At 54.8% G+C, this 12,489-nt stretch overlaps 1 protein-coding gene across 1 annotated transcript; it reads left to right on the top strand.

The window, feature by feature from the left end:
• Window positions 1-2,278: 2,278 nt before the first annotated feature.
• Window positions 2,279-12,338, top strand: LOC118498586 (myosin-9-like). The gene is made up of 9 exons (XM_036017089.1): window positions 2,279-2,479; window positions 4,649-4,769; window positions 7,760-8,690; window positions 8,811-9,002; window positions 9,297-9,458; window positions 10,579-10,707; window positions 11,367-11,552; window positions 11,788-11,892; window positions 12,177-12,338. The coding sequence occupies exons 1-9, from the start codon at window positions 2,449-2,451 to the stop codon at window positions 12,336-12,338; spliced, it is 2,019 nt and encodes a 672-aa protein (XP_035872982.1). The 5' UTR covers window positions 2,279-2,448.
• Window positions 12,339-12,489: the final 151 nt, after the last annotated feature.

Here is a 12,489-nt window from a genome sequence, read left to right as displayed (position 1 = left end):
TCGACCTGCCCCGGGGTGCCCGAGTCCGCCCCTCCTACCGGTCTGGATGAACGTGTCTATTTTAACTTCTTGGTTGTCCAACTTCCAAACAGTTCAATTTTCTGTCAGTTCTGGTTGTTATTCTGCTTCTAAATTGTTGTTGTTCCTGTCTTGGTTGTGCGAGGAGGCACAGTGTGTCTACCTACGCCTCCATCTTGGCCGGGAGTTCATCATAAATTCTTACCTGAGCTGGTCATGGTGGATGGACAGCCCCCAAGCAATTAACATTTTAGTAAAAGATTTACTTTTTTCTATAAGCAAGCCCTATCCTTTGTCCTGTGCATCTAGGTTAACACACATTTGAAATAATTATGTTATTAACTTCCTGCTATCCAGTCTCCACCTTGCTTTCTCCCACCTCCATGTGATCTCCCCTGTATCCCCTCCTGAATTTCAAAAGCAGAAAAGAAAGTGCAAAACGTTGTTCTCCAGAGCTCAGTTGGGCTCAAATAAACTTCCCTAGAAATTCTCAAAAAAATATCACTGCCTTGGTGATATTTTCGGGGGCACACCCACCGCATTCTTCCCCCATGGGCGTGCGTCTCCTCAACTCTAAGGGTCACTCTGAGACTGGTCACCAGGGCAGCGATGGTCATGGCCGCTCCTCCCAGGCTCACCCCCGACCCTGTCTCCAGGGCCATCTCTTGTCTGACGTCCCGATCAGCTGACAGCAGCCCTGCCTGGGCTCTCCTGTTGCTCCTTCTGTCCTAAGGCCTTCCTCATTTCACTGTCCCCAGCCTTAATGAATGGACTCTCAAAGTCTGTCTGTCTGTTTGTCTGTCTGTCTATCTACCTATCTATCTATCATCCATCTATCTATCTCTACCTTAAAAAGGAAGGGAATCCTGGCCCATGCTACCACACGCACAAACCTTGAGGACCCGGTGCTAAGTGAAACAAGCCACCACAGAAACACAGATACCTTAGGATCCCTCGTGCGTGAGGTACCTACAGGGGTCCAGTCCAGGGGGACAGGAAGTGGGGTGGCAGGTTCCAGGGGCTGGGAGGCGGGGGTGGGGACTTAGGGTTCAGTGGGTGCAGAGTTTCCGTTGGACAGAAGGAATGGGGTCTGGAGATCAGACGCACGAGAGCGGAAAGGACTGTGCACTCCTGGAGAGCACTCATCCCATGGGGGAGACGGCAAATTCCTGCTGTGCATTGTTTACCGTAAGAAATCTTTCAACGAGGAAGATCTGTTTCTTTAGAAAGGACTATTGAAGAGGCAGATAGTAGACATGCACACCCTCATATCCTGTGAGAATAAATGTAAAGTGATACGATTTGTTTGCATCAATGTGGGGCTCTAGGTACGAAAGCATTTTTATATATTGATATGCTCTGACGCAGTCATTCTCCTGCTAGAAATATCTTAAAGGAAGTGATCATAAATGAAGGCAACTTTTTATGCAAGAAGAAGATTTTTTTACTCTTTCCATCAAGAATTAGAAAGAAGCGATTGCCCAGCAGCGTGGGAGGACAGCAAACAGGACTGGGCCCCTCAGGAGGGCTTGGTCACTGCAGGGATATAGCCAGGGCGGCAGGCCCCCAGGCCCCTAGGGGACAAGGATCTTGCAGAAGCATGGAGGGGACAGGCTTTGGGAAGTGACAGCACCAGGAAATTGATCAAGACAGAGAAGAGGGCATGCGGTGCAAGACAGTTTGGGAACGAGAGGGTCACTGACAAGTAAGCAGATGTGCACGAGTGAGCATGAGGGGTGTCAGAGAGAGTAGAGCGTGGTCCTCACGGGCACGGGATCTGGGTCAGAGAGACTGCGGTTCCAGTGCCAGCCCCTGCACTGCTGTGAAGACTTTCCCTAACCCGTGTTCAGGGGAAAACCTGGACTTTCTGCCAATTCCCTCCCCTGTCAGGTGGAAGCCACTGTGGTGCCCACCCCACGAAATGTGTGAGAGCACTTGGTGAGGGAACTAGGAGGGGATGCTGCCATAGATCACGGTCAGTGTTGGCTTTATTGATTAGTAAACACAAATGTTCCAGCCTCAAGCAATCTCCAAAACATCCCTTCCCGTCTTTTCTTCTGTGCTTGGTTTTATTGCTCATTTGGATTCCTGACCTCTCAGATGTCTGTCTCCTTGTCTGGTCGTCTTCTCCTTCTGGCCCTACAGGACAGCAGGAGTGCGCTGGAGGGAGGAGAGCAACTTCTTTGGAAGAGCAGCGGGCAGAGCCCAGCACACAGAGAGACACGTTGGGCTCAGTCCACTTGGCCCCTGCGTTCATCCAGGAGGGCAGCAGCAGAGACCCAGCCCCTCACTGCCCCCTGTGGCCACAGCTGGCTCCCATTCCACCCACAGTTTGTTTTCTCTTCCCCAGGGGTGAAGCACCGCCTCTTTGTAGCCGGACACAGGAGGGCGAGCTGAAGGCAAAAGCCCCGAGATCCCACTGCTGACACCATGGCCTCAGAAGCTGGCAACGTCGACCCAGGTAGTCAGTGCCCTCTTCCCTGGATGGTTCGTACTCATGACCCAAAACTGAGGTGGCGCCTCCAGGCTGAGTGTATCCACACAGGAACAGGAACCTACGAGGGGGCTGATGAGGGTCCTGGAGCCCCCAACGGGGGCCAAGGGGAGCTCCCTCATGTCAGAGTCAATGGGAGGGGTCCCCTTCCTGGTTCTCTCCTCACAGTGCTCACTACCTTCCTTCCCCTCCACCTACCCAGTGACTCAGAAGAGGCCAGCACAGCCCAGAGGGAGACAGAAGTCTCTCGTCCTACCCACCTGGCATCAGCTATTTGTAGGTGGAAACCGACCCCTCCATTCCACTCCCAGCCTGCACGGCTGTGTTAGGGCCGACCCTCGTTCCCAATTATAAACACCTACTCACCAGGTGTGACTGTCTCAGGCAGGAACTGTTTATCTGGATCTCAATGTGCCTACAGAGGCCAGCTTTGCCATCCTCCTCCCACCAACCCTGGATCAATACAAACACAGCCGGAGTGATCTGGGCTCCGTATATCTAAGACCTGGTTTCCTTTCTCCCTATGAATGAACCAAGGGAGAGAACAAACAGCCCTCCATTCACCGAAATCAGGGCTGCATTGTCTTTGCAACAGAGTCACCCTCCCTGGAGGGTCCCAGGAGAAAAAAAAATTATTGATGCTGCAGGATGAGGGAGGGGAGCACAGATCAGAAGCCAGGAGCTCCTGAGCAGGCTCTGGGACCCCTGAGGGAGGGCTAGAGCTGGCAGATCCCTGAGGATAAACCAGCTGACCTCCTGCTTAGGAAATGGGAGAGCCTGGGGTCAGCATTGCCAACAGGGAGCTGTGTCCCCTGTGACCCGCCTGGAGGGACAGAGGTGATATTGATTGACCCCAGCATTACAGCTGAGGTCTAAACACCTACTTCCCTGGTGACCCCCTTCCTGCCCTGACCCGTGTGGTCAGTGGGTTGGGAGTCATCTCAAAAGTGAAAGGTCACAGGTTGAATTCCCTGTCAGGGCACATGTGTGGGTTGTGGAATCGGTCCTTAGTCCCCTTGTGAGTGAGAGGCGTCCAATTATTTTCTGAGAGAAACATTAGTCTTCTTCTCTTTCCCTTCTACTCTCTTTAAATGTAAAAAAATAAAATCTCAGAGAGAAAAAGACACTCCCTCCACTGACCATCTTGGGGATTCTGTGAGCAGCAGGAGGAATCCTGTTAGCAGGGCGGTTTTACTGAAATCAGCAGTGTGTGGTCCGAAACATTTTTAAATTAAAAAATAAACACCCACAGGTAGGCTACAGCATAGAATGAAGGACAAATCACATGAATTTTCAAACATAAGGAGGCAGTAAATTAATGTAGAGTGATGTCTGACACTGGGCTCCCACTCAACCTCTGAGCTCTCTGCCTGCTGGCGTTGGGCCATCATTACCCTGTCCGAGTTTCACTTTCCTTTTCCTGGAACAAGAATAATGTGTCTCATGGGTATATAGCAGGAAACAGGTTTCCCCTCCCGTCTCGGCACACAGAATGCACACACTAGTCCCCCGCCCCTCAGAGGCCACTCCACGGCCTCCAACTCCCTGAGAGCCACACGTTTGTGGCAGCTCAGCTGGGCAGTCATCTTGCTCTGTGCTGACGTGAGACTATTTACAGACGGTACAGGGTCTGCCCCATTTCAGGTGAATACACTTATTTCACTGTCGCAGCAGGAATGCGGTTGTTACTGGGCACTGCCCAGGCCCTGCTGGAGGCGGGAGGTCACACAGCATGTGTGCCCTGCACTCTCTTTCTGAAAGACCAACAAGTCTGGATTCCCAAACACACAGACATCCCAGGATCAGATATTTAATCCCTGAGGCTGGAAGTCCCAGATCCCGGGGCTCGCAGGGCTGTTTGCTGGGCAGAGCCCTCTTCCTGGTTTGCAGATGGCGGCGTTCCTGCTCTGTCCGCACACGCTCCATGCTTCCCTGTGTGCACGGGGTGCAGGGGTGGAGGGGGAGAGGGAGGGAGAGATCTGGTGTCTCTCCCTCTTCTCACAAGGACACCGGTCACACTGGATATGAGCCCCACACTCATGACCTCATTCAGGTCTCAAGTACCTATTTAAAGTCAATACCATTTACATTCTACCACAATTTCTTCTCACCTTATTTTTTTTTCTTTCCTTCTAGAGAGTGGAAAGATTCTTCCTGCCATTGAGTTTCTATGGGACCTACGGAACATAGAGAAACTGCGGCGCCTGCTGAGTGCTGAAGCCTGGCAGAGATTTGTGGCAGCAGCCAGTGTGCCCAGGTAACCTCCGGGAGATGCCTTCGTTGTCGCCAGAAGTCCACTGATGTAGCTGACCCTGCCAGCCACACCTCCTCCAGGCAGGATCCTGTGGTTGGGGTTGAATGTGATTCTTCTCAACAATCCATGAGGAAGACTTCCTATCATTCATTGCCAGTGAACAGTCTCAGGTGGAGGAGATGAAACCCACAGGGTGACTGTTACTTAATGACACAGTGTTTTATTCACCTGTTCACTTTTATTTTGAGGAGAAGAAGATAATGCATGTGAACTGTGTAGCCTAATGACTGGCACATAGTAGGTGCTCAGTTTACATGAACTTTTCAAAAGATTGTTGGGAAAACACAGGGGCCAAGGGTCTTCCTCCTGGACATGGGAGGCAAGCAGGACTTGCTTGGGGACAAGCCTGCTGCACCCTGGTACATGTGGAGTCCCTGGGGTTTGGCTGGGGGGCTCTCCCTCCCTCAGGGAGGACTCGGACACACCCTGCAGGGCCTGCTGGCCCAGAAGGCGGAGAGGCTGGATGGAGCCGGGCCAGGCTGGTTGAATCCTGACTCTGTGTCTGCCCAGCTCTGGGGCTCTGTGCTTCTGTCTCAGAGTCTCTGATTTGTCATCTCTCTGTTCAGTGGGAACAGCAGGTCATGTAACAGGATGGTGGTGAAGGGCATAGGGTGCACTGTGAGGTCAAGGGTGAGGGAGCAAGTGCGGTCATCCTGTCCAGGGGCCCAGACAGTCCTGCACCAGGCTCAGAGCCAGAGGTCAGGATGGAGTGGGGCTGGGTCCCGGTTGGAGGACCAGGAAGAAGACTTGGCAGTGGGGCTGGGACTGAGGCTCATCGGGCACAAACTGGAGAGGCCAGGGCCCTAGTGGTGGTCCTGTGTGGGGGAGGGGACATTTCCTCCTTCCCTGATTCAGTCCCCTCACTGCTAGGAGTAGCGGGTGTGGGTGACAATGTCCTTCACACTCTGCCTGGGAGCTGGGTTCCTGTCTGCCATTTCGGTCCCTCTTCTGTTCTATGTCATGTCATCCCTGACCAGGGAGAAGGCAGGTTGTGTGGCTCATGATAGACTCCAACATCAGAATGGGTGGCTGTGGCTTTTGTGTGACTTGGGGGATTCCGATGCACCCCTTCAGCCCTCTGAGTCTGAGGAAAGTGCTTCCTGCCCCACTCGTCCCGATGCAGGTGTCAGGCCCAGCGATTCATGCACATGGTTGGCAAAGTGGCCCATGTCTCTAAGAGGTCCAGGAACTTGGACATGGCCTTGATGTGCACACAAGGGAAGCTGTCACCAGCCAAGGTGTGAGTTTGGTTGGTGACCCCTGAGAGGTGGGAGGTACAGGATGGCGGGCTAGAGTGTCCCAGGTGAACCAAGGTGAGCAGGAGATCCCCAGCTTCCCTGTCAACTGGGGTAGTGTCTGGATGCAGGGATCTTCAGCTGGGAAGATCAAAGGGCATCAGGCTTGGCAGAGAGCAGACGCCAGGCAAATTGGTGATTATGTTCCCTTCCAGCTGTGATTTTGATTGTTCACATCAAAGTTACCAGGATTGCCACAATGCAAATGTGAGGGCACCATCCCCAGTACAGCCCTTCCCTGTTAAGACCACCCTGAGGTGCAATAGTTTCCTAGAAGGACTCAGAGCACCCACTGAAAGCTGTCACGCCCACAGTAGGTTTGTGACAGGGAAAGACACAGGTCACAGTCAGCCACAGGACAGAAGCCTGGGGCAGACAGGGAGGGTGTGAAATGTGAAGCCTCCATTGTCCCCAGGACACCTCACTGTTCCTCATTCAGCTGTGACAATGCCCACGAAGCATTGCCAGCCAGGAGAACTCACCCTGGAAAAGAAACCTCTTCCTACCCTTGTTGAGATGGAAAAAGGCTCTCACGCAGGCTGACGGCAGCACCCGTCCCGACTCCCACAACAGAGAGGGGAGATGGGGCTCCACTCTGAATGCAGCAGAGACCCCTGGGGGGTTACAGCCAAAGAACAGACTGGGGGGACGGTGGACGGGACATGACTGAGAGGGGGTGTCATAGGGCATGGGGACTCTTGCTAAGCTCCCCTAACAGGGTCCTTGCTACAGGCAGGTCAAGGACTGAGGCTGCGGAGTGGGGGAAGAAGGATTGATCAGATGTCACAGGACGTCTGTCATCACAGTTGGGAGACTCCCCTGACCTGACTCATCAGGATTCTTGCTAGGACTGGAAGATACAGGCTGTCGAGGACAGAACATGGAAGGCCAAGGTCAAGGCCTAGTTGAGAAGAGGGCTCAGAAGAGCCTGAGGTGCATGTGGAAAAGAATCTTTCTCACCCCGAGCCTCAGTGCACAGAGGGCTCCTGGGGTGGATCACATGCTGCCCGCATGGCTGACCTGCAGTGTCCAGTTGCCTCTGGAGGCCTAACGAATGTCTTCTTTTCCTAGTTCCTTCTTAGACCATAACTGATACGATGTGACCCCAAATCTCCATCATATGTCACCTTGTCAGACTGCCCAATGGCCACAGTGCCAGGTTCCTATCAGTCAGGACACTCTAGGGACCCAGAGAGCACGTCCCAGTGTCTAAGGCAAAGGGCAGGCCTCTCAGTGGTCAGGTTCCGTCTGCTCCACTCTTCTGGACCCTCTGAAGGAAAGTGTTTCAGTTCCTGTCCACTCTCCCTTCTTCACACTCGGAGTCCCCTGTCCCCACACACAGTGGTGGTGATGGACTGTCCTGCCCTTGAGTGAGAAGCTGTCTTCACCAAATACTGACCACTTCAGGGCATCCTAGGAGGACTTGCCCTTATTTATCCCTCATCGAAACCAGTGCTGGGGAGCATGTACAGGGGACAAAGTATGGATTTAATATTGAAAGACAATTTTGTGCACTTGTGAAATTTTTTCCATTTAATTTATAGTCCAAGGTCTGTAATTATGCAGGATGGGTCTGGTTGAGACATTTTAGAGATATGCGAACTGTGTTTCTTATTCACTTGACCTTCATCATTACAGGGAGGAGGCAGATGCACTGTATGAAGAACTGAACCAGCTGAAAAGACTCATGGCTGCAGAGGATGAACAAATGCTGTCTGATGAGCAGCGGCACAGGGAGATGTTTCTTAAGAAGTTTCCTGTCGTGGAGCAGGAGATCGGGGAGTGCATAGCGCATCTCCACGCGCTGGCAGACAATGTTGACCAGGAGCACAGGGACTGTACCATCTCCAACGTGGTGGCCAGTTCCACCGGTGCTGTGTCTGGCACTCTGACCATCGTTGGCCTGTCCCTGGGACCCATGACAGCCGGGGCCAGTCTGGTGCTTGCAGCAACCGGACTGGGAGCAATAGCGACTGTGACCAGTGTGTCTGCCAGCGTCACAGAACGTGTAGGGAACAAGTCAGCCAAAGCTGAAGCCTGTCGTCTGGTGTCTGATGCCATCGACAATGAGGTGGTCATGCAGGTTCTAAGTGAAAACGCACCTGGAATTGCTTCCTTAGCGAAGGGCATCCTATCCCTGTACAAGATTGTGAAGAACATCCGTGCCTCCAACGTGGCCAAAGCTAAGCCTCTCATAGAAGCGGAGGTCCGGTTTTTGGTGACCACAGTGAAGATCTCAATGCGAAGCAGCAGGGAGCTACAGGCAGCTTTTGGGATCATTGCTCGAGCAGTGGCCAAAGGAGCTGGGATCCTTACTATGGCCACTGCAGGTGTCTTCCTTCTGCTGGATGCGGTCAGCCTTGTGAAAGAGACAACATACTTGTGTGAAGGGTCAAAGTCAGAGTCAGCTGCAGAGGTGAGGCAGCAGGCCCAGGAGCTGGAGGGGAAGCTGGAGGGACTCAGATGGATTCATGAGATTCTGCAGGAGGCAGAGCTGGAGCACCGCAAAATGCAGGTCCTCAGGAAGAGGGAGGGTCTCCAGAGCTCCAAGGATGAGATGAACGTGAGTGTGAGTACCGGGAGGGGCCGAGGCAGATAGCACAGAGGGTCAGAGGGTGACCCCACACTGGGGCACACCTCGGCGACCTCGTGTCCCTCTGTTCCTGACTCGGGTCCCCTCGGCTGTCAGGTCCAGAATCTGTTAGAGTGTAAAAAAGCCCTGGAGGACCAGAGGGAAGACATGAAGACACAGCTTGAAAATCTGGTGGCTGGGCTTCAGGCCACCAAAGATGACAGTCTGCAACTAGAGATGTACCAGTGTGAACAGAAGCTGCAGGGCCAAAGCGAGCAGCGCAAGGAGAAAAGGCAGCAGGACAGACAGGTACGTACGTCCCTCCTGCTACAAATGGAGAGGGACCCCACATGTTTTCAGCAGGGTTCTTTCTGTCCTTCTTCCACTTGGATTGTCGAGGGCTCCTTGCGACTTTCTTCCAATCCTCTGTCCTCATGAAGGGCGGGGGAGTCAAGGGCTCTATCAGGGTTTTCTGTTCACTCACTCTCATTGGCCAAGGGAGGCCTCATGGACCCCACAGAACTGGGCTGAAGCCACCTGGGTCAGAGCTGCAGATGGGTGTGTGTGTGGGTCTGGACTCTGGAGCCGCCGGCGTCTCCCCAGGTGTGGGAGATGGAGGCAGAGCTGGAGGATGAGAGGAAGAAGCGCTCAATGGCAGTGGCCTGTGTGGAGGAGCTGCAGATAACCCTGAAGGACCTGGAGGCTGACATTGACTCAGCCAATGAAAACCATGAAGAAGCCATCAAACAGCTACGAAATCTAGAGGTAAAGTCAGGCCAGACCAAATCAGATCTGGCTGGACTCGGGGGGCCCAGGGCTCAGCATGGGGCTGGGACACTAGTGGGGTGTCCGGTGAATGGGGGGAAGTGCTGCTCTCCCCCAGCCAGGGAAGCCCTTGGTGCCCTTAGCCCATCTCACAGATGGAGACTCAGGCCCAGAGGCTGAGTGTGAAAAAAGTCTGAAAGAAACAATGCGGAAGACCCATGCCCTAGCACACACGAGAGAACGGAATGTGCACACCAGCTGGGCACTGGGGTTGGGGAGACAGTCACTGAGTGGCACATGTTCAGAATAAACCTGCTGCGGCCCTGGGTGACCCGGGTGACCCTGTGCAGCCTCATGGGTGAGGATGGAAGGCTGGGGCTGATGGTTCAGAAGAGCAGCTGGAACGGGGATAAAAACTTGGGACATTTTTACCTGAAGTAATTAAAGAATAAAAATCAAAAGATCTCTATGTTGCAACAACATAACTAGCAAATCAGCAGCAACAAAAATAAGTTTAAATGTCTATTAGTGAGGTGCAGTAAACGGAAGCATTGCTGGTTGGCTGTATTCTTCTAGAACCATGTGGCTTAACCCAACAGGAGTGTCAGGCTTTGACATGGGGTGTCCCAATTTGGTATTTTATGTAAATCACCAAAAATAACAAAAAAGGACCTTGAGAAAGAACTTTAGATTTAGAACACATAGAGGAGACTGACAAAGGAAAGGAGTCCCCCCCTCCCTGTGGTCTGGGTGGCCTGGCAGGGGAGCAGGCCCACCCCGGGGAAGGTACATCAGCTCAGGGTCCCCGTGCACAGGGGCTGCAGGGAGTGGAAGCCACGCAACTGGGGCCAATACGTGCGCCGAGACTCCCACGCCCAGAGTGAGCTGGTGGATCCTAAAGGCCCAGAAGTGCACAAATGGTGGGGGGCAAAGGGACGTTTGGCTTTAGCTACTATTTAGCCCTTTCAGTTCAGCTGGTTACCGGTGGCGTCAGGGTGCAGAGCAGCCGCACGCTCCAGGGGGCGCTTTTCCCAGGAGGCGGTGAGAGGGAGGAATGTGGGGCGGAGGCAGATGGGTGGCCACTGGCCTGCTGGTGCCAAGGTCTCCTCCCCATCCCCAGGCCCAGATGAAGGACTGCACGAGGGAGCTGGAGGTGACACGCGCCTCCCATGAGGAAATGCTGGCACAAGTCAAGGAGAACCAGGAGAAGCGGAACAGCATGGAGGCCGAGATGATTAAGCTGCAGGAGGTAGTCCGGGGCCAAGGGGCACTCAGGGTTGCTGCCCACTGGCCAGCAGGGCCAGCTCAGGGCCTCCCCTGGGCCCGCCTTGGGCAGGGCTGCAAACAAGGCAGGGCAACTCCAGGGAGGAGTGGGGGTGGCTCTCTGTGACAGAAGTCCCCTGAGGGCTTCACTGAGTAGCAGGGCTCCCTGGGGTGAAGGAGACTGTGTGTCACCACCACCTCCTGCTATGCACTGGGGCCCGGACAGGTGGGTGTCCCTTCCAGGTGCTTGTGGCCTGGGAGGCCCCTTTGCCTGGCACAGGTGAGGCATGCATGGAAGCAGTGCCCAGGTTCCAGCAGTCTTCCTCAGTGTGGGGTCATGGCTCCTGATGTCCCCGTCACTTCAGCCAATACCCAGGCACGTTCTCATCCACTCTGAGACCCTCAGAGAGGAGGATGCAGGCTGCGTGTCATCCTACAGTTGAGTGAGGACCCTCCAGGTGTGGGATTTCTGAGACCAGGACACTTGCTAGGAGGCCACCTCCCAAGCTTACCCAACATCCCTTCCCCATAGAGGCGGCTGTGTCTGGATCCAAACGATGCGGTCCTTCCTGGGACACTGGCAAGAGCAGCTTCATGGCAGGGCCCAGATGCCCCTCTTCACAGCTTTGCTTCCTCCCCTGCCAGGTGCAAGGCAACCTTCAGAAGGACAAGCAGACCCTGGAGCATGAGAGAGGGGAGCTGGCCAAGCAGGTGAAGGTCCTGCTGCAGGAAAGACAGGACTCAGAGCACAGGTGGCAGAAAGCAGAGGCCCAGCTGCAGGAGCTGCAGGTGAAGCTCAAGGAGGGAGAGCCAGTGCGCACACAGCTGCAGGTGAGGCCTCTGCTGGCACCCGGGGCTGGGCGGTGGTGCCTTCAGGGGCTCCCGGGTGTGGAGCGCCTCCAGCTCTTTAGGACTCCTGCCCTGTGTCATGCTTCACAGTGGCCACTCAGCAAGGCTGCTGGGTTCAGCCTGTGACTCAGGTCCACCTTAGCCTAGAGGCACCCAGGTGGGGCCAGAGGGGTCATGCTCCAGACCCTGGGCCTTTGTCTGTCCCGTCCCCGAGCAGGCAGAGCTGGACAGAGTGACGGGACTTCTGGGCCAGTCTGACCGGAAGTGCAGCCAGCTCTCCAAGGACGTCTCCACTGTGGAGTCCCAGCTGCAGGACACGCAGGTGAGGGGGGTAGCAGCGCTCTACAGCTGGACCTTCCCCGGGAGGTCGCGGTGCCCACATGGCGGCCCCTCCTGGACCTCTGGGTGCCCCGTCCCAGGGCTCCTCTGGTTCCGAGTCCTCTGCATCCACGGGGTCTCTGGGTCCCCCCGGCTCCCCACTGGGAGTCTGCAGCACCTCAGTCCTGACTGGAGGTACAAGCTGCTCCCTCCCGCTAAGCTTGTGGGGACAGTGAGGCTCTGGTGCTGCACCTCCTGAGCCCTGAGTCCCTCTTGTCCTCGGTGTAGGAGCTGCTGCAGCAGCAGGACCAGCAGAAGCAGGGCCTGAGCACCAGGCTGCAGCAGGTGGAAGAGGAGAACAGGTCCCTGAAGGAGCAGCTGGAGCAGGAGAAGGAGGCCAAGCACAACCTGGAGAAGCAGATTGCCACCCTGCATGCCCAGGTTTGGTGATAGATCACCTGCAAGACTCCCAGGCTACCGGGAGGCACAGGGACACCGGTTGGATTCTGCAGGATGGGTCTGCCCTGGTCGGCCTGAGCCGGGCATCATTCTTCTCCAGGGAGGTCCCATCCTCTCCAGCCCAGGGCTCCTAGCTCTGGGT

Source organism: Phyllostomus discolor, chromosome 2 (assembly GCF_004126475.2).
Source record: "Phyllostomus discolor isolate MPI-MPIP mPhyDis1 chromosome 2, mPhyDis1.pri.v3, whole genome shotgun sequence".
Classification (NCBI taxonomy): Eukaryota; Metazoa; Chordata; class Mammalia; order Chiroptera; family Phyllostomidae; genus Phyllostomus; species Phyllostomus discolor.
This window is presented reverse-complemented; position numbering and strand designations above follow the sequence as displayed.